Here is a 22582-nt window from a genome sequence, read left to right as displayed (position 1 = left end):
CAGTTAACAATTCTTACGTATTTAGTGTCATCTGCAAACTTGGAAATGGCCCCCTGCATACCAAGATCAGGTCATTAATGTACATCAGGAAAAGCAAGGGTCTCAATTCCAACCCCTGTGGAACTGCACTTTAACCCAAAATACATTCATATTCAAATATCCATACTTGGTACAACTCTAATTAAAATTCCCTGATTTTTTTGTGCTGCTTGACCTAGATTGTGCTGTTATCCTGATAGATACTCCAGACCTGAAATTGGATTCCTGGTGCTTTTTTATCCTTGAAATGGGAATGTGTCTGTTGGTTCATATGAGAGCTATTTAATACAAATGACTGTTTGAGGGGTTTTCCTAATACTTTGGTAGGCACATGCAGTGTCTGGTATGTTCGCATATTAGATAAAGCCGAGGCCACACGAAGGCCTGGATGGTTCCATAATATCACAGTGACAACAAATGTGGTATTACTGGGAGGTTAATCACAATTTGTTTGAATGGTGTAAACTGGCATCAGGAAAAGTGAAAAAATGTTAGCAATAGGGAAACAAACAGGACAATAAGATGAGAAAGGGGCACTGGGAATCATCTTGGATTGTTGTATCAAAGGTGCTGCTGCAAACATGAAACACTCCACGTTCTCCACTGGTGTAAATCTCAATTGTTTCTGTTTCTATTTAGTCTTTTTCTTGTGTCCAGCTCACAATGTCCAGATATGGTGAGGAGTGAGCCCAGTAATCCCTCTGGATGACTTTTAACCTTGCCCTAGATTGAACTTCATTTGCAGTTGAGCATCCCAAGTTCAAAGTCCGTCATGTTCTCTTTGTAAAATCTTGTGTGCATCTTCTGAGTTTATGCACATCTTTTGTCATTTGGAAATGTATCTAGTGTTGCGACTGCAAACCAGACTATTTCTGTATGTCAGAAACTGGAAGGTAGGAATTTCCTCATGCGTGTTTCTGACTGGACTTCCTGTTGCACTGTGATAAAATTACACTGATAGTATTGGGCATCTTCCAGCTCTACCTCACCACCATCTCTCTCAACTGAATTGTTGCAAAATTGTGATACTGCCTATACAACTTCCAGTACTACAATTTCCTCCAATTAACTATTGGAAAGACTGAGCCATTGTTTCTGGTTCCAGTTCCTCTGACATGCAGATCAGATGGGAGTTTAGTCTGACCACTACCTCCCTCAGTGTAGAACATTTGTTTGACCTGAAGTTACCAAAGGCGTTTAAAGCATATCCCTCTTGTAAAATACCCAGTTCTGTGTTCAAAACAATGGTAAAAGATAACATGTGAGCGTCGATGAGAAAGGATCTTGGCTCAGACTCAGGAAGAAGAGATTAGGAATGCGAAAGCCAGAAAATGCTGGTGGAAGTAGTTCATAAACCTTAACTCCCACCCCAAGATAGAAGTTATATTGTCAGATAGGAAGTTAAGCAAGAAATAATTGGAGCTTATAACAAAAATGACAAAATAATTGTCGGGGCCTTTATTATTCTTATAGCATGGACAGCTCAAATTGGCAAAGGTGATTTGGGAGATGAATGTTGAATGCTTCTGTGACCATTTACCAGAGCATTATATTGTGGAACCTGCTGGGGCTGAAACTATATTAACATACCAGTAAAGAAAATTGGAGCAGGAGCAGGAGAAGGCCGGCTGTTCCTTCCTTCAAGCCTGCTCCACCTTAATTTATCATTATGACTGATGATCCAACTTAATAGCCTGTTCCTGCTTTTTCTCTATATCCTTTGTTCCCTTTAGTCCCAAGTGCAATATCCAACTCCTCCTTGAATTTGTACAATGTTTTGGCCTTGACCACTTTCTGTGGTAGCACACGCCTTTAGAACCCTACGTTCTTCTTCCGGCTCCACACACTGTGGTCTTTAATGGTCCAACTCTTTCCCCAATTATCCTTTTACCCTTGATATAACTTGGGACATAACAAATAAAATAAAAGAAAGTCCTTTCATGCCCTGTTTTTGCTCCCCTAATGACCTTTTTTAAGTTTCCCTTTATGCATTCTATATTCCCCTAGGGTTTCTGCTGTTTTGAGCACTCTGTATCTGTGATAAGCCTGCCTTCTTCTCTTTATCTAATACTGTATAAGACAGAGGTGCAGAAATTAAACCATTTGACCCATCGAGTCTGCTCTCCCATTCAATCACTGTCATTATCCTGCTCTTCCCCCCCCCCCCGGTGACCTTTGATCCCTGTGGCATTCAAGAACCTATCTATCTCTGTCTTAAATATACTCAGTGACCTGGCCTCAACCACCTTCTGTGGCAATGAATTCCATAGATTCACAATCCTGAGGCTGAAGACGTTTCTCCTTATCTCCGTTCTGAAGGGTCTTCCTTCTACTCTAAGGCTGTGCCCTTCGGTCCATGTCTCGCCTGTCAATGGAAACAGCTTCCCAACATCCACTCTGTCCGAGCCATTCAGTATTCTGTATGTTTCAATTTAGATCCCCCCCCATTCTTCTAAACTCCATTGAGCATAGTCCCAGAGTCCTCAGACATTCCTCATATGTTAACCCTTTCATTCCTGGGATCATTCTTACAAACCTCTTCTGAACACACTCCAGGGCCAGGATATCCTTCCTGAGGTATCGGGCCCAAAATTGCTCATAATACTCTAAATGTAGTCTGACCAGAGCTTTATAAAGTCTGTGAAGTACATCCCTGCTTTTATATTCTAGTCCTTTCAAGATGAATGACAACATTTTATTTGCCTTCCTAACTAATGACTCAACCTGCAAACTTACTTGAAAAGAAACCTGGACTAGGACTCTAGTCCCTTTGCACTTCAGACTTCTGAATTTTCTCCCCATTTAGAAAATAGGCCACGCCTCTATTCTTCCTATCTAAATGCATGACCTCACACTTTCCCATATTGTATTTCATCTGCCACTTCTTTGTCCACTTTCTGAACCTGTCCAAATCCTCCCCACCTCCTCAATACTACCTGTCCTGCTTCCTATCTTTGTATCATGTGCAAACTTAACCCCCAGTCTCTTCATCCAGATCATTAATGTAGAAAGTGAAAAGTTGTAGTCCCAACACTGACCCTTGTAGAACACCACTAGTCATTGGCTTCCATCCTGAGAAGGACTCTTTTATCCCATTCTCTGCCTTCTGCCAGACAGCCAAACTTCTATCCATTGCTAATACCTTGCTTATAACGTCATGGGCCCTTATCTTATTCAGCAGCCTTCTGTGCGCAACCTTGTCAAAGGCCTTCTGGACTTCAAGTTAGGTACCATCCATTGGCTTTGCTTGATCTAACCTGCTTGTTACCGAAACAGATTTTGATTAGATTAGATTAGATTACTTACAGTGTGGAAACAGGCCCTTCGGCCCAACAAGTCCACACCGACCCACCGAAGCGCAACCCACCCATACCCTTACATTTACCCCTTATCTAACACTACGGGCAATTTAGCATGGCCAATTCACATCTTTGGACTGTGGGAGGAAACCGGAGCACCCGGAGGAAACCCACGCAGACACGGGGAGAATGTGCAAACTCCACACAGCCAGTCGCCTGAGGTGGGAATTGAACCCAGGTCTCTGGCGCTGTGAGGCAGCAGTGCTAACCACTGTGCCACCGTGCCGCCCACAAGCATGACCTCCCCTTGATGAAACTATTTGACTTTGCCCTATTTTAACTATGCACCTCAAAGTATCCTGAAATCTCATCCTTCACGATGGACTCCAGAATCTTACCAATGACTGAGGTCAGGCTAATTGGCTTTTAATTTCCTGTCTTTTGCCTTACTCTCTTCTTAAACAGGGAGGTTACTTCAGGGATTTTTCCAGTCCTCTGGGACTGTCCCTGACTCAGTGATTCCTGAAGGATCGCTACGAAAGCCTCAACTATCTCGTCAGCTATCTCCTTCAGAACTCTGGAGTATAGTCCATTTGGTCTTAGTGATTTATCTACTTTCAGACCTTTCAATTTATAAAGCAGCTTCTCGTTGGTGATGGCCACCATACTCATCTCTGCCCCCCCCCCCACACTCTCTTGAATATTTGGGATATTACTGCACAATGTCCAGGGTTTGCTGGATTTGTTGGTCCCACCCTTGTCTTTATTGGAACATGTTGGCCCTGTCCTCTCTCTACTTCATTCTTGAATGCATCCCACTGCTCTGACTCAGATTTACATAAATTGTGTGCTCCTGTACCACTCTGGCCAAATCAGACCTGATCTTTTTAAGATTGGCTTTTCATAGAATCATAGAATCCATACCGTGCAGCAAGAGACCATTCAGCCCACTGATCCTCCGAATAGCATCCCACCCAGATCCCCATAACCCAATATTTACTGTGGCTCTTTTATCCCATTCCTGCACATCCCTGAATGCTATGGAGCAATTTTCCATGTCCAGTTCACCTAACTTGTACATCTTTGGACTGTGGGAGATGACCAGAGCACCCAGTGGAAACCCATGCATGGGTAGAAGTTGCAAACTCCACGCAGACAGTCACCCAAGGGTGAAATTGAACCTGGAGCCCTGGCATTGTGATGCAACAATGCTAGACATCTAGAAATCTGATTTCAGGCCCATCCTTGAATTTTCTATAGCAGTCTTGAAACTAAAAGAGTTATGATTGTTGTCTGCAAAGTGCTCCCCTACTGATACTTCAACCACTTGCCTGGCTTCATTACCTCAAATTAGATCCAAGACCATCCCCAATGTTATAGGGCCTTCTGCGTATTGGCTTAAAAAGCTCTTCTGGATGCATTTTCAAGTCTAAGCCTTTCACACTATGACTAACTCAGTTAATGAGTTTTGAGATTTGTAGCTCAGGCTGAGGTTCTGGATGTAGGTTTGCTCACTGAGCTGAAAGGTTCATTTCCAGAAGTTTCGTCACCCTACTAGGTAACCTCTTCAATGGGCCTCTGGGCGAAGCAAACCCAAACAAGCAGATAAAACACGTCCTGAAACCCTAGCCACTCTCCCCTACATCAAAGACATCTCGGAAATGACAGCCAGACTACTCAGACCCTTTGGCATCATGGTAGCCCACAAACCCACCAAAACACTAAAACAGCAGCTAATGAACTTGAAAGACCATATACAGACAACAAGCAAAACTAATGTCATTTACAAAATACCATGCAAGGACTGTAACAAACACTACATTCGACAAACAGGCAGAAAACTAGCCACCAGGATACATGAACATCAACTAGCTACAAAACGACATGACCCACACCAGGATACATGAACATCAACTAGCTACAAAACGACATGACCCACTTTCACTAGTATCCTTACATACGGATAAGGAAGGACACCACTTCGACTGGGATAACACGTCCATCCTAGAACAAGCCAAACAGAGACACGCACGAGAATTCCTAGAAGCATTCCAACTGGAACTCTATCAACAAACACATCAAGTTAGATGCCATCTACCACCGCCTGAGAAAAAGAACAGGAAATGACATCACCACAGAAAATGATGCCACAACAGGAAATGACATCACCGACCCAAAGAGACCCAAACTTTTATAAATAGAAAGCAGGAATTATCAACAGTGCTTTGCCCGGAGGCCCACTGAAGATGTTACCTAGTAGGGTGATGAAACGTCTGGAAATGAACTTTCCAGCTCAGTGAGCAAACCATACATCCATAACTCAATTAATGTTGCAGAAGTTTAAATCCCCCACTGTCACTATTACTTTTACACTTCTCTGTTGGATGACATTCTGAAAGTGGAGTGAGGCAGCCTGTTGTCGGCAAAGATGTGGAGTAGCAGTTTCCATTTAGGGTCCGATGTGATGCCAAGGTTACGGAGAGGAGTGTGGTTTAGTCTCCAATCTTGGATAGAGTGGATGACCTGGGAACAATGTTTGTGGCAGGAAATGATGACAATGACTTGATTAAGGTGGAGCAAATTTCCACTCATTCAGTACTGCATACGTCAAACCCAGCCTCAGGCACACTCAGTAGCACTTGGCAATTGTAAACCTGGCTGATTATTTTTCCTATTAACTCGACTTTAACTGAGTCCTATATATCCTCAATTGCATCAACACAATACCTCCAAATTGGTTTGCAAACTTGGTTAATGCATCTTAAGTCTTTGCTTTAATCCATTACAAGGATGCAGCAGCATGCCTTGAATGAGATTCCGTCCAAGATGAGCTTGGAGAGGCAGTGCAGTAAGCAAGATCAGGTTGTTATTTTCAACATCTCTACTCTATCCTGTTAAGAGTAAAGAACCAGATTCATAGAGTTTACAGCACGGAAATAGATCCTTCGGTCCAACTTGTCCATGCCGACCAGTTATCCTAACCTATTCTTGTCCTATTTGCCAGCATTTGACTCATATTCCTCTAACTCCTTCTGGTCTCCTCCCTATTGGAAAGATGTTGTGAAACTTGAAAGGGTTCAGAAAAGATTTACAAGGTTGTTGCCCGGATTGGAGGATTTGAGCTATAGGGAGAGGTTGGCAGGCTGGGGCTGTTTTCCCTGGAGCGTCGGAGGCTGAGGGGTGACCTTATGGAAGTTTGTAAAATCATGAGGGGCATGGATAGGATAAATAGACAAAGTGTTTTCCCTGGGGTGGGGGAGTCCAGAACCAGAGGGTATAGGTTTAGGGTGAGAGGGGAAAGATATAAAAGAGACCTCAGAGGCAACTTTTTCACACAGAAGGTGGTGCATGTGTGGAATGAGCTGCTAGAGGAAGTGGTGGAGGCTGGTACAATTGCAACATTTAAAAGGCATCTGGATGGGTATATGAATAGGAAGGGTTTGGAGGGATGTGGGCCGGGTGCTGGCAGGTAGGATTGGGTTGGAATAGCTAGTCAGCATGGACGCGTTGGACCGAAGGGTCTGTTTCTGTGCTGTACATCTCTATGACTCTGTTACTGTATATGAATTCAGATGCCTTTTAAGTGTTATAATTGCTTTTATTGTTTTCCATTGTTCTTGATGTTTTGACTGCTGCACCACATTGTTGAGTAGTTGGATAATGCTTGATTTTTCTATAGGCTTACTGCTTCACTGGGAGCCGATGTCCCAAACAAATTGTTGTCAGATGAAACCTTGATATTGGAAATTTGCATTCTGCTGTTGCCTAAATTCATGACAAATTGAATGAGGTCTTTGTTAATTGTTATAGATTGAATTTTATATTGTGAATTATTTCTGATTTGTGTGGGAAGAAAAAGGATGTGTACTTCCTGTAGTGTTGGGAAATCTCTTGTCCTGATCCCAGTTTTCCTGATACACCTTCCACTGAGACGTTTGAACAGGACGTCTGTGCTATTGATGTCACCGTTATCTGCCCACACCTCCCTGGAACTGGCAGTAGTGCATCCATTGTTGCACTGTCTCTTCCTTGTCGTCCCACTGGCCACTATCCTTGCTGTCGGCTGTATCCTTTGCTGGTTGCCGCCTTACTGCCTGGAGGGAGATGGCTCTGAATTTCTCTGTGTCAATAGTTTCGTGATTCATTTCAGGGGCGCCAGGCTACTGCATGAAATAAACTTTAAATATGAAGCTACTGCATATATCCTGCAGCACTGCTCAAAGTGACGTTACAGGCACTCTGACTGCATGAGCTGAATGTGCCCCCTACTGTTTCCAAGGTAGCAAATGCAGCCTTTCCTCCTTTTCTGCCCTGGAGGTGCTGAGTCAGAAGGATTACTGTTTCAGAGTTGCCAGCAGCCCTCTGATATCTTACTGATGTGGCTAATGATTGTATAACTATTGAGTGAGCACTCAGCAAGCTTATTGGACTGAAGTATGTATCTTAGCAACATTCACACAAACTCCCTTCTGAGCAATGCCATTGTGTAACAATCCAGAGTGGGAAGCCTGGATTTGGTTCATTACGTTTCACTACAGTGAGAAATAATTGGCTTTGCTGATATTATGTAGTGATATAAGAAAACAGAAATAGATGGGTCTGTTTGGAATTCTGTGCAGTGCATGTTATAACCACTGGTTACACATCAAGATGATTTTTGTGCAGAACTTTCAGAGTCTTCTGAAAAATGAAATAAGGTGTCAAAAATATTGCTACAATGAGAATGATTTCATGCATTGGAGTTCTAGAGTGAGTGGTTGCGTTGATTGGAATTCAGTGTGGTGGAGACTCCATCCATTTCCTCACTGAGATCTTCTTGTTCCTGTCCACCCCTATCTCTGCTTTATTCTCAGTGCCCACCACCTCAATGACTTTACTGCCTTTGTGTCCTTCCTCAACCATACATTTTATATCAATGTTCCATCCCACCTCCCCAGCTCTTGCAGCCTCTCTATTTCAAGTCTGGATTGCCTTTGATCATTTACTTCATTACTTCTGTGACTCCTTTTCCATTCCAATCTTCCTGCTACCTCCAATCCTATGACCATTGCCAGCAGTCTGCAGAATAAAATCTTCCAGAGCTCCCCCACGAATGTAGTCTCATTCTCAAACTCCTAACTTTCTTGTTTCTAGCCCTCCCACTGGCCTGGCCCCTTTGCCTCCTTCCTTCCCAGAAAATTAATCACTGTCTTGCATTCCTGTTACTTCCCCTTTATAGTCCAGATTTTTACCCTTTCAGATCAAAGGGGAGCAGATGAACATGCTTGCTGCAAAACTGGACTTCTCATCAGTCACCAGAATTGGCACGAATCTGCTTTTTCCCTTCTGTTTTCTTGCCTGCACAACACCCCCCCCCCCCCCACCACCACCACCACCACCACCACCACTCCGTTGATTCTTAGTGGGCTACTGTTTCTTGGTTTCTGTGTTTAGTTTGACAGGCACCAATGGTTTCTCGGTGCAATTGCTTGGCGCCAGCTTTTGTTTTGGTTGCAGTTCACCTGGCATTGGCTCAGTGGAGTATAGTTCCTCTGGCACTGAGTTGCAGAAATGTGTGGGTCCAATAGGGTTGACTTGAAGGAGCATACAGTTGTGGCATTGTCCCTCGTTAGTGTCTAATTTCTGTGCACTCTCTTTCACTAGGATAGAATTTCCCCTGCGTTGACCCATACTGGCACACAGTTTCGTTTGGGACTAACTAGCACTGACTTTCATCTGATGCTGAAATCCATTAAATACGTTGCAAGACTTTTTCAGGAACACAGGTGAAATGGAGGTATCTAATACACTTATTTGGAAAGGCAGAAACTGATTGGGGATAGTCAACGTGGCTTTGTGTGTGGGAAATCATGTCTTGCAAACTTGATTGAGTGTTTTGGAAAAGAAACAAAGAGGATTGATGAGGGCAGAGCGGTAGATGTGATCTATGTGGACTTCAATAAGGCGTTTGACAAGGTTCCCCATGTGAGACTGGTTAGCAAAGTTAGATCTCATGGAATACAGGGAGAACTAGCCATTTGGATACAGAACTGGCTCAAAGGTAGAAGACAGGGTGGTGGTGGAGGGTTGTTTTTCAGACTGGAGGCCTGTGACCAGTGGAGTGCCACAAGGATCGGTGCTGGGTCCTCTACTTTTTGTCATTTACATAAATGATTTGGATATGAACACAGGAGGTATAGATAGTAAGTTTCCAGATGACACCAAAATTGGAGGTGTAGTGCACAGCAAAGAAAGTTACTGCAGAGTACAATGGGATCTTGATCAGATGGGCCAATGGGCTGAGAAATGGTGGATAGAGTTTAATTTAGATAAATGCGAGGTGCTGCATTTTGGGAAAGTAAATCTTAGCAGTACTTATACAATTATTGGTAAGGTCCTAGGGAGTGTTGCTGAACAAAGAGACCTTGGAGTGCAGGTTCATAGCTCCTTGAAAGTGGAGTCACAGGTAGATAGGATAGTGAAGAAGGCATTTGGTATGCTTTCCTTTATTGGTCAGTGTATTGAGTCCAGGAGTTGGGAGGTCATGTTGTGGCTGTACAGGACTTTGGTTAGATCACTTTTAGATTGTTGTGTGCAATTCTGGTCTCCTTCCTATCGGAAAGATGTTGTGAAACTTGAAAGGGTTCAGAAAAGATGTACAAGGATGTTGCCAGGGCTGGAGGATTTGATTTATAGGGGGAGGCTGAACAGGCTGGGGCTGTTTTCCCTGGAGTGTCAGAGGCTGAGGGGTGACCTTATGGAGGTTTATAAAATCCTGATGGGTATGGATCAGATAAATAGACAAAGTCTCTTCCCTGGAATGGGGGAGTCCAGAACTAGAGGGCATAGGTTTAGGGTGAGAGGGGAAAGATATAAAAGAGGATGGTGCAGAGGATGGTGTGTGTTTGGAATGAGCTGCCATCGGAAGTGATGGAGGCTGGTACAATTGCAACATTTCAAAGGCATTTGGATGGGTATATGAATAGGAAGGGTTTGGAGGGATATGGGCCGGGTGTGAGCAGGTGGGACTAGATTGGGTTGGGATATCTGGTCAGCGTGGGCATGTTGGACCGGAGGGTCTGTTTCCGTGCTGTACATCTCTCAGACTCTATAAGAGACATTCCAACAACTCCTCTACCCAACACTTCAAGCACCACCAGCCCCACATAGTCATACAGCACAGAAACAGACCCTTTGGACCAACTCGCCCGTGCTGACCATAATCCCAAACTAAACCAGTCTCATTTGTCTGCATTTGGTCCATATCCCTTTAAATATTTCATATGCCTATCCAAATGTCTTATAAATGTTGTAACTGTACCTGCACCTACCACTTCATCTGGCGGTTCATTCCACCTACGAACCTTCCTCTCTGGAAAAAGTTGCTCTTCAGGTCCCTCTTAAATCTTTCTCCTCTCACCTTTAAAAATATGCCCCCTAGTTTTAAACTCCCCCCGCCCCGCCCCCCCCCCCCCCCCAAGGGGAAAGACCTTTGCTGTTCCCCTTATCTGAGCCCTTCATGACCTTTATAAATCTCTATTCAACCTGCTATTCTCCAGTAAAAAATATCCCAGCCTATTTTGATGACTCAAACCCTGCTGTCCTGGTAAATCCTTTCTGAATTCTTTCCAGTTTAGTATTACCCTTCTTCACTGTCAACTATACCATCACTTTTGGTGTCAAAGTTACTACCTATGCCTCCTATACTAGCATCCAAATTGTTTATACAAATAACAAACAAAAGTGGACCCAGCACTGATCCTCACTGGTCACAGGCCTCCAGTTGAAAAAACAACCCTTCGTCACTATCTTCTGTTTCCTATCATCAAGCCAATTTTGTATCCAATGTATCCGTGGGCGGCATGGTGGCACAGTTGTGGGCGGCACGGTGGCACAGTGTGGGTGGCACGGTGGCACAGTGTGGGCGGCACGGTGGCACAGTAGTGGCGGCACGGTGGCACAGTGGTTAGCACTGCTGCCTCACAGCGCCTGAGACCCAGGTTCAATTCCCGACTCAGGCGACTGACTGTGTGGAGTTTGCACATTCTCCCCGTGTCTGCGTGGGTTTCCTCCGGGTGCTCCGGTTTCCTCCCACAGTCCAAAGATGTGCGGGTCAGGTGAATTGGCCATGCTAAAATTGCCCGTAGTGTTAGGTAATGGGGTAAATGTAGGGGTATGGGTGGGTTTCGCTTCGGCGGGTCGGTGTGGACTTGTTGGGCCGAAGGGCCTGTTTCCATACTGTAAGTAATCTAGTTGAAAGACCTTCAGGTCCTTGACTGAATGATTTGAAATTTCTGCAGAAGGTTTCCTCAAACCATCACTTTGACGCCTCCCCCCCCCCCAAAAAAAGACACTGGGGCCATGAGGCTTATTCACACACTGAGGGCTTTGACCAGCAGACCCTGAGGCCGTGAGATGAAGAAATCCTGTTCACTTTTACAGTTCAGTCCTTGCTATATTATGGCGAAGTCTGCAGAATTTGCAGATTGAGTTCATCATCCATCTGAAAGCCAGTCAAACAGAGTTGCAGCAATTTATCCTTGATCCCAAGGGACTGCCAAAGATGCGCATTGATCTCCAGCAACCTAAGTTGCTAGAACTGCTTCGTCCCCATAAGTCTAATTTCACATCCTTGTCCTTGTAATGAAAATATTTTTTTGCTTCTGCTGAGTTTTGCCGTGTTTATGGGTTTAGTGCCGTTTCAAATAGCATCTGTACTCTGATTCTGCATTCTTCCTTCCTGATTATTACTTAAACCCCTCTGCCTATCTTCTCCTGCATCTTTATTTCAAAATAAAAGGGAAAGCGATGGCCGAGTGGTATTACCACTAGACTCTTAATCCCAGACCCAGATGACATTCTGGGGACACAGGTTTGAATCCTGGCATGGCATATGGTGGAATTTGAATTCAATAAAAAAAATCTGGCATTAAAAATCTACTGATGACCATGAATCCATTGTCAGTTGTCGTAAAAACCCATCTGGTTCACTAATGTCCTTCAGGGAAGGAAATCAGCCATCCTTACCTGGTCTGGCTTACATGTAACCCCAGACCCACAGCACTTTCACAGTTGCCCTCTGAAATTGCCTATCAGGCCATTCAGTTGTACCAATCACTACAAAGTCTCAAAGAAATGAAACCAGATAGATCACCTGGCACTGGAAAAGACAATGGCAGAAATAGCCCTGTCGAACCTGCAAAGTCCCCTCACTAACATCTGGGGACTAATGCCAAAGTTAGATGTCTCAGAGACAGAGCTTAAAAATGTGTTGCTGGAAAAGCACAGCAGGTCAGGCAGCATCAAAGGAACAGGAGAATCGACGTTTTGGGCTTATGCCTGAAACGTCGATTCTCCTGTTCCTTTGATGCTGCCTGACCTGCTGCGCTTTTCCAGCAACACATTTTTAAGCTCTGATCTCCAGCATCTGCAGTCCTCACTTTCTCCCTGTCTCAGAGACAGGTCAAGCAACAGCCTGACATAGTCAGACTCTCAGAATCTTATCTTACAGGCAATGTTCCAGACACCACCGTCACTATTCCAGGATACATCCTGTCTCACCAGCAGGACTGACACAGCAGAGGTGGTGACACAATAGTATATGGTTGGAAGGGAGATGACTTGGGTGTCCTCAACATTGACTCTGGACTCCATGAGGTCTCATGGCATCAGGTTAAACATGGATAAGGCAACCTCCTGCTGATTCCCACGTACCGCCTTCCTTCAGCTGATGAATCATTACTCCTCCGTGTTGATCAATACTTTGAGGAAGCACTGGGGATGGCAAGGTCACAAAATATACTCTGGAATTTCAATGTCCACCACCATGAGTGGCTCAGCAACAGTGTTACTGATCGAGCTGGTCAGGTCATAAAGGACATAGCTGCTACCCTGGGTCTGCGGCAGGTGATGGGGGAACCAACAAGAGGGAAAGACATACTTGACCTCATCCTTACCAATCTGCCAGCTGCAGATGTATCTGTCCATGACCGTATCGGTAAGAGTGACCACTGCACAGTTCTTGTGCAGATGAAGTCCCACCTCCAGATTGAGAATACCCTCCATTGTGTCATGGCACTATCATCGTGCTAAATGGGAGAGACTTCAAACAGAGCTAGCAACTCAAGACTGGGCATCCATGAGGCACTGTGGGCCATCAACAGCAGCAGAATTGTACTCCAGCACCATCTGTAACCTCGTGGCTAAGCATATCCCCCACACAACCATTACCATCAAGCCAAGGGATCAGCCCCTGGTTAATGGAGAGTACAGGAGGGCAAGACAGGAGTAGCACCAGGCATATCTGAAGAATAGGTATCAACCTGGTGAAGCCATCAAGCAGGACTACTTGCATGCCAGATGGCATAATTAGCAAGTGATAGACAGAGCTAAGCATTCCCATAACCAACGGATCAGATCTAACCTCTACAGTCCCGCCACATCCAGTCATGAATGGTGGTGGATGATTAAACAACTCACTGGAGAAGGAGGCTCCACAAATATCTCCATCGTCAGTGGTGGGAAGAGCCCAACAAAAGACAAGGCTGAAGTTTTCGCAACAGTCTTCACCCAGAGGTACCAAGTGGATGTCCATCTCGGTCTCCTTCAGTGGTCCCCAGCATAACTGATACCAGTCTTCAGCCAATTTGGTTCACTCCACATGATATCAAGAAACGATTGGAGGCACTCCATACTGCAAAGGCTACAGGCTCTGAAAACGTTTTGGCAATAGCACTGAAGGTTTGTGAAACAAGCTGCTTCAATATAATTACAACACTGGCATCCACCCAACAATGTGGAAAATTACCCATGTTCGTCCTGTATATAAAAAGCAGGACAAATCCAACTGAGCCAGTTACTGCCCCATCAGTCTACTCTCGGTCATCAGGAAAGTGATGGAAGGTGTCACCAACAGTGCTATCAAGCAGCACCTGCTCAGCAATAACCTGCTCAGTGATGCCCAGTTTGGGTTATGCCAGGGCCACTCAGCTCCTGACCTCATTACAGCCTTGGTTCAAACATGGACAAAAGAGCTGAATTCCAGAGGGGAGGGGAGAGTGACAGCCCTTGACATCAAGGCTGCATTCAACCGAGTGTGGCCTTAAGGAGCCTTGGCAAAACTGGGATAAATTGGTATTGGGAAACTCTCCAGTGGTTGGAGTCATACCTGACATGTAGGAAGATAGTCGTGGTTGTTGGAGGTCAGTCAACTCAGCTCCAGGACTTCTCTGCAGCGGTTTCTCAGGGTAATGTCCGAGGCCAAACCACCTTCAGCTGCTTCATCAGTGACCTTCCCTCCATTGTAAGTTCAGAAGTGGAGATGTTCACTGATGATTGCACAACGTTCAGCACCATTTACGATTCCTCAGACACTGAAGCAGTCTGTGTCCAAATGCAACTAGATCCGGACAATATCCATGCTTGGGCTGATAAGTGGCAAGTAACATTCGTGCCACACAAATGCCAGGCTATGACCATCACCTATAAGGGACAATCTAACCACTGCCCCATGACGTTTAATGGTGTTACCATCACTGATTCCCCCACTAACAACATCCTGAGGTTAGATCTGATCCGTTGGTTATCATTGATCAGAAACTTGACTGGACTCAGCACATAAGCACTGGCTACAAGAGCAGGTCAGAAGCTTGGAATACTGGGTGAATAACTCCCCTCATGACACCTCAAAACCTGTCCTCCATCTATAAGGCACAAAGTGGGCGGCATGGTGGCTCAGTGGTTAGCACTGCTGCCAGCCTTTGGCGACTGTCTGTGAAGTTTGCACATTCTCCCCGTGTCTGCGTAGGTTTCCTCCGGGTGCTCCGGTTTCTTTCCAGAGTCCAAAGATGTGCAATTCAGGTGAATTGGCCATACTAAATTGCCCATATTGAGAGGTGCATTATTAGGGAGTAGGGGAATGTGTCTGGGTGGTTTACTCTTCGGAGGGTCGGTATGGACTTGCTGGGCTGAAGGGCCTGTTTCCACACTGTAGGGAATGTAATCTAAAAAAATCAGGAGTGTGATGGCATATCTCCTACTTGCTCTGGATGGGGGCAACTCCAACAACACTCAAGAAGCTTGACACCGTCCAGGACAAAGCAGCCGCTGGTTGGCACCACATCCACAAACATCCACTCCCTCCACCACTGACATTCAGTAGCAGCTGTACGTACTATATAAGATGCACTGCAGCAATTCATCAAATCTCAGACAAAATCTTTCAAACCCACAACCACTTCCATTGAGAAGAAGTGGATCCTGATGTGGGTACTGTTGTCCAGTACTTCCTGGGAGCGGAGGAATTACACCATGTTCTTTGTAGCCTACAACACATTACCAATGAGGATAAGCACTTCACCAAGACTTTCCCTATGCCTCCACTTCTTGCCTTTAAACAACTGCCAAACCTTAAACAGTTCGCAGCAAGCTACCCAGCCTTCAGGACAACATTGACCACAATACTGTGCAACCCTGTCATGGCAGACACTGCAAGACTTGTCAGTGTGTCGACACGGATACCACCATTACTCTTGGGGATGCCACCCACCATGTACGCGGCAGGTACTCATTTGTCTTAGTCAACGTTGTCTATCTCATATGCTGCTGGCAAGGATGCCCCGACGCATGGTACGTTGGCGAGACCAAGCAGACGCTACGACAACGGATGAACGGACACTGCGCAGCAATCACCAGACAGGGATGTTCCCTCCCAGTCGGGGAGCACTTCAGCGGTCAGGGACATTTGGCTTCGGATCTTCGGGTGACTGCCCTCCAAGGTGGACTTCGGGATACACAACACCACAGAGTGGCCGAGCAGAGGTTGATAGCCAAGTTCAGAACCCGTGAGGATGGGCTCAACCGGGACCTGGGGTTCATGTCACACTACAGGAGATCCCACTACATTATACGTTCTCACATACGCATGCACACATACACACATGCACGCACACTTACATACTCACACTCATGCAGACCCTCACTTATACTCCGTCACACTCATGCACGCACTCTACCAGGCACACATACACATACTCACTCTCCCCCACTCTCACATGCACACACAGGCACACAATTTGCAGAATTGTATTTGCAGATACGTTCTATTTTGCTCAAAAAGCGCACAATCTACAGGCAGTCAATCCATGCGACATTTTATAAATTCCTACTTTGGAAATAGAACCAGTCTGATTGAAGGTTGGGAATACTTCAGACTCTAACCTCACACCTTTAATGCATTGTCTGAGCTGAGATGTCATTTTTTTAAATAAAACCTTAAGTTATCTCAGGAATGTGACTTGAAAGAAGTTCTGAGATTTACATATTAATGAATTGAAACCTGCAACTTATTCTAAAAGACGAAAAACTTAACAGCAGTTTAGGTTTGTTCAATATATCGTATCAGTTGCATGACACTATGATCTTGTGCTATAAATTCGCCAGACTATAGCAACACGACGGCTGGAGGAAGAGCGCCTCATCTTCCACCTAGGAACCCTCCAACCACAAGGGATGAACTCCGATTTCTCCAGTTTTGTCATTTCCCCTCCCCCCACCTTGTCTCAGTCAAATCCCTCAAACTCCGCACCGCCTTCCTAACCTGCAATCTTCTTCCTGACCTCTCCGCCCCCACCCCCACTCCGGCCTATCACCCTCACCTTGACCTCCTTCCACCTATTGCATTTCCAATGCCCGTCCCCCAAGTCCCTCCTCCCTACCTTTTATCTTAGCCTGCTGGACACACTTTCCTCATTCCTGAAGAAGGGCTCATGCCCGAAACGTCGATTCTCCTGCTCCTTGGATGCTGCCTGACCTGCTGCGCTTTTCCAGCAACACATTTTCGGCTCTGATCTCCAGCATCTGCAGTCCTCACTTTCTCCTATAAATTCTGTGTCCTATGATCCTGCTCCACTAGCTACCTGATGAAAGAGCAGCGCTCTGAAAGCTAGTTCTTCCCAATAAACCTGTTGGACTATAACCTGATGTTGTGTGATTTTTTTTTAACTTTGTCCATCAAGAAGGACAAGGGTAGCAGATATATGGGAGCACCACCACCTTCGAGTTTCCCTCAAAGCCACTCATCATCCTTACTTGGAATTATATTGCCATTCCTTCACTGTCTTTGGGTTAAAATCCTGGAATTTGCTCCCTAATGGCATTGTGGGTCAACCCACAGGTGGACTGCAGCAGTTAAAGAAGACAGCTCAGCACCACAGTTCTCAAGGGTAACTAGGGACAGGCAATAAATAAGCAATGCCCACATCCCACAAAGTGAATACATTTAAAAAAAACCCTCGAACTCCATCTTGTGGAACAGATAATTTTTTCCGTGTCCTCCTTCATTGGCTCAGTGTCGGTTCCTTTTACTTTGTCTTTGTCAAGCATTTGTAGGTAGTTTGTTTGTTTAAAAATACAATCTAAACATTGAGAGATTGAGACGCAATTTGGTCCTTTCAAATTCTTGATGGGAATCTGTGAGAAATGACTGGACCTTTTTTATGGTGAGAGCTAAAAGAAGTCCTTTACTGCGCTGGAATTTTGTAAAGAGGGAATCAATGGTTTTGCCTGATGGAATTCTACACAGGGGAGTGAATTGTGAATGGTTAGATTAGTTGCCATTTTGTAATGTAAAAGTTGATCATACGGTCAGTTACTCATACATCTTATGACTCTTTGGATGCTCTCCGTCACTGTTTCAGGTTTCCTGACTCTAACAGTTGCTGTCCAATCTCCCCATATCTATCATCTCCCCATATAGATTTGTACTTCTTCAATTTAGTATAGTATATTTGTCATCCACAATGCGGGTCACCTCAACACAGGAGACAAAATACAGACTGGATGACTGCTCCGTGGGATGCTTTTGTTTAGTCCACAGGTGTGACGCTGAAGTTGCTGTCGTCTGTCATTTCTGTTCTTTACCTTGCTCCCACTCTCATCTCACTGACCTCTGTATCTTTCAGTGTTCCAAAGATGCTCAACACAAGCTTGAGGAACAGCATCTGATTTTTCAATTAGCCACTTTCACAACCTTCTGGACTCAGGCCGACTTTGGTGAATTGAGTGTTAATGTCTGTCTCCATTCCGTTTCCTTACTCTTTGCTGCTTTTGATTTTCTCTTCTATTCTGTTGCCTTCAGACAGTTTTCTGTCTTATGATAAATTACTTGCTGAAGTGTGGTTTCTGCTTTTGATGTCTCTGATTCTGATCTGAAATATTGATTGGGGGGAGAAAAGGCACGCATTTTCTTTGAATTACTTTAAGACTTAGTGGGCGGCACGGTGGCACAGTGGTTAGCACTGCTGCTTCACAGCGCCTGAAGACCCGGGTTCAATTCCCGACTCAGGCGACTGACTGTGTGGAGTTTGCACGTTCTCCCCGTGTCTGCGTGGGTTTCCTCCGGGTGCTCCGGTTTCCTCCCACAGTCCAAAGATGTGCGGGTCAGGTGAATTGGCCAAGCTAAATTGCCCGTCGTGTTAGGTAAGGGGTAATGTAGGGGTATGGGTGGGTTTCGCTTCGGCGGGTCGGTGTGGACTTGTTGGGCCGAAGGGCCTGTTTCCACACTGTAAGTCTAATCTAAAAAGTCTAATCTAATCTAATCTAATCTTGTTGCTTCACTGCATGGATTTGTATTTTCTGTCTTGTCCGGTGCAAATGAGTTTAATTTTTATTTATTGTTCCTCCGCCTGGTTCAATCACTGTCTTGCTCATGATACACCAGCTGGATGAGCTTGATTTTCTCCACTGCCCACAGCTTATAGGACAGACTGGCAAAATGCTTCTTGCAGCATGGGAAGTAATGACTAAAGAGCATATCAGCCTGTGACCTTCAGTGCTGCCTCAACTGCGTTAACAACAGCCTAAGAACTCATGCTTGCCCACATTTCAGTCAGGACCTCATGGAAAACTTTAAAATTCTGGATTGAGAGGAGGTAGAGGATGCTTAAAAAAAAGGATCTAAAGGAGGGCAGAGAGAAAATATACCTGAATAGATAATCATAACGTTATGGATGATTAATTCTGTTTTTTGCTGTGAAATGTGTATGATGAAAGTTTGTTCAATCTAGATGTTTTCTGCAACTTTTTCTATTGATGGGAATACAGTTGAAATCATTTGTGATCATCAGAATATGTATGTTGTACACAGTGGTCATGTGTCTCCATTGTTTTTTGAGGGGCCTAATGGACTTCTGAGGGCTTGTCTGATGTCTTGGCAGTAAGCACGTCGAGCATTGTGTGTAAATATTCTGCCTTTCAGATTCTGGTAGTCGGTGAAGATGGCTCATTCCTGGTTAAATCTCCCAAGACTCACATCTGCGAGCAGTGCAGCGCTGCGTTCCGGACTAACTACCATCTGCAGAGGCACATCCTCATCCACACAGGTAGAATGCAAGAACCGTGGGTGTGTTCAGAGCTGTTTGTAAGCTAAAGACTGTGTACGCTTTTCAAACGAAAATGCCACTACTGCTAAATCCTTATTACAGGTGCCAGAATACCTTTGTCCTGTTTAATAAGAGGTCTTTTCTTTAAAATTTGCGAAGTCATAAAATAATTTTCTTTTGATCATGCAATGAGCGCGTGTAAACTTTCTCCTCTCCTATTTTCTGCTCTCTTCCTCACAAGAAAGGCCTGTAGTTTCTTGAGTCCCTCATCCATCTTGTGTGAACCAGTTATTGTCATCAGATAATTTTAGCATGGCCAAGCCCGATCTTTAGTGGACATTACAGCATACACATAATTGCTAGCAAGGGTCCTTTGATCATGATTGGAATTGGGGAAACCTGGCTAATGATGCCTTTACCCAGGGACACTAGAAGGAGTAGTCATACTCCAACTGCTACCCTAGCTGAGATCAGTGAACACAACATGGGAGCCAAATCTACATGGTGTGTTTAGCATTCGAGCCATCAGTGAAACATTTTAATTGCACTCTTTAGAAAACATAAGTGAGTGTCTAGTATTGTAAATGTTCCAACATTTTTGAACTGAACTTCTTGGAAGTAGCTACATATCACATGATATCCCTTGTGTATGTTGTGCCCAGATACAGGTTTCTGAGAGTTGGGAACCTGGGCTTGCTCTTATACATCTACGATTAATATATATGGCTAGTTTGCAATACAATCGCTATGACTTTCACCCCGCTGCACTCAGTACACTGACTTTTACTCTCTGGTTCATAAACCATTTGGTTCCTTCCTTGGTGTCGGTGTTCTAAATTCAGACTTCAAAAGCACTTTCAAAGACAGGAAGTAAACAGATGACCGTGCCTTTTTTTTCTTCTTCCCTCTGAACATGCTGCCTCTTGTTTGAAGTTTGGTTCCACAGATGTCAGCTGCCCTCCAGTCCTCTGGTGTAAGTGTAGACAGTCTATATCAATGGACTGTTTGTTTTGGGTGCGAGGGGTGGGATGAGGTGTTGGGGGCGGCGGGGTGGGGGATGTGGAATATCACAGCTCAGCCTGATGTTGCCCTCATTTGAAATCCATGGTCTTCAGTACATTTTTAATGTGCTGTGATGAGGAGAGGGACCTGTGGCAGTACCCTTTTTCCATCCACTATCCCTATCTACAGCTCTTGCAATCACTCCAACTAAGATCAGCTAACTTGGCACATGATGTTTTGCTCTTGTTGAACAGCAAAATTGCCAATTGATCGTGCCAGAGGGGCTGACTGGCCTCTTCCTGATTTTGTTTCTCTAATCCCATTGGTGGAATTGGTCCTACTTATTCAACTAGACTCTGAATCAATCTGTTCTTTTGAATGCCATGTTAAATTTCAAAAAGCTGAATTCTGAACATAGAGTAACCTGTCTTTTGCTTCAAATGTGGAGCATAATATTGTCAAAGGTTTTCTGCAACAACTTTTGCCATCACGATTTTATCTATTCATATTTGATTCATTCCTTGCCACATATCTAAGCAGCATGTGATAAACCAGAGCTAATTGAGTTTCTTGTCCTGCAACCTGTCAAAAACAAGCCCCAAATTAAATGCAGTTATGAACAGGCAAAGCTCATTGTACTGAGTGGTTCTGTCATAACAAGGATTCACTAAGTTGGATTCACTTCAGACTGTTACTTCTTTCCAGTAACTTTGCCTTTTAGCTTCATAGAAGCAAAGTAGCGTGCAATTAATTCCTTGCATTGAGGTGTATTCTGTCTGATTTACATGTGTGCCAATTAGTTTTTTAAAAAGATGGAAATGGTAGGTATTTGCAGGATGGCAAACCAAAAGGAACAACAGATAGTTAATTTTAATGACCATACAGCAGCTTGTGTTTTATCATAAAAAATGTGTAATTTCTCAGTAACACTGACTTAAACATGTCCATTCCGACCAAACTTAACACAGTCCATGAGAATTAATAAAAATAAGATACCATTGAGTCTTGGACAGAAATGGAAAACCAGATGTTAATTTTGTTGAAGAGTGTTGCAAAGGGCAAAAGATGGTTCACATGAGGTATCATCATCAGAAGTGCTTTGCCATCAACTTAGTTTTATAAAGTGCCAGTTAATCTGTTCTCCTCTAAAAGGTTGCCATGATATAATATTCACCAAACCATAGTTATACGCCAACTGAAATATCAGTGATCTTTTTGATTGTTGGTTAGATGTGAGCAATGCAGCACTTTAATGCACATTCTTACTTGTACCAAAAACGTGATCACAATTAATTGCTTCATAAATGAAAGGTTGAAGTTAGGCTTTTGATGCAAGCAAGAATTCAGTAGAGAGAGAGGAAGCAGGTGCTGCATTTTATTTTTCATTTCCCAGCAGTAGCTGGTGAGTGTTCTCTTATCTTTAAGGTAGGAATCTGTAAATTGCTGTTACTTTCTTTTATTAAATCACTAACAGATTAACTAATAAAATAAATAAGTTTCAACAGGCAGGGCAGAACAGATAGTTTGCCATAACTAAAGCATATGGAAATGTATCAAGAGTATTGTGATCTCTATCTACCCTATCTATAGAAAGTCATCATTTTGAATTGTTGAGCTGCAACAGCAGGGACAGGGATTACCTGGGCATTTTGTTTCTAGGAGGCAGGCAGTCACATCCATTATATCAAGTAGAACTTTAGAATTGAGTAATAATCAAGGCCAGAAGGCTGTGACTATGAGTCAGAACAGGTATGAACGTACACAACAAAAACAGAAGTTGCTGGAAAAGCTCAGCAGGTCTGGCAGCATCTGTGAAGATAAATTAGAGTTAATGTTTCAGGTCCAGAAAGTTAACTCTGATTTCTCATCACAGATGCTGTCAGA

The 22582-nt window shown here is 44.2% G+C and overlaps 1 protein-coding gene across 4 annotated transcripts in view; it reads left to right on the top strand.

Annotated features, from left to right (window-relative positions):
• LOC132805699 (zinc finger protein 148-like) overlaps positions 1-22582 on the top strand; it is a 77062-nt gene that overhangs the window by 26400 nt on the left and 28080 nt on the right. For all 4 annotated transcript variants that reach the window (XM_060820887.1, XM_060820889.1, XM_060820888.1 and 1 more), the window contains one exon: positions 19573-19696. In XM_060820887.1, coding sequence (XP_060676870.1) covers positions 19573-19696 — 124 coding nt within the window. The remainder of the gene's footprint in view (positions 1-19572; positions 19697-22582) is intronic.

The sequence above is a fragment of the Hemiscyllium ocellatum genome, chromosome X (genome assembly GCF_020745735.1).
Source record: "Hemiscyllium ocellatum isolate sHemOce1 chromosome X, sHemOce1.pat.X.cur, whole genome shotgun sequence".
Taxonomy (NCBI): domain Eukaryota; kingdom Metazoa; phylum Chordata; class Chondrichthyes; order Orectolobiformes; family Hemiscylliidae; genus Hemiscyllium; species Hemiscyllium ocellatum.
Note: the sequence above shows the minus strand (reverse complement) of the source record. Positions and strands in the feature narration are given on the sequence as shown.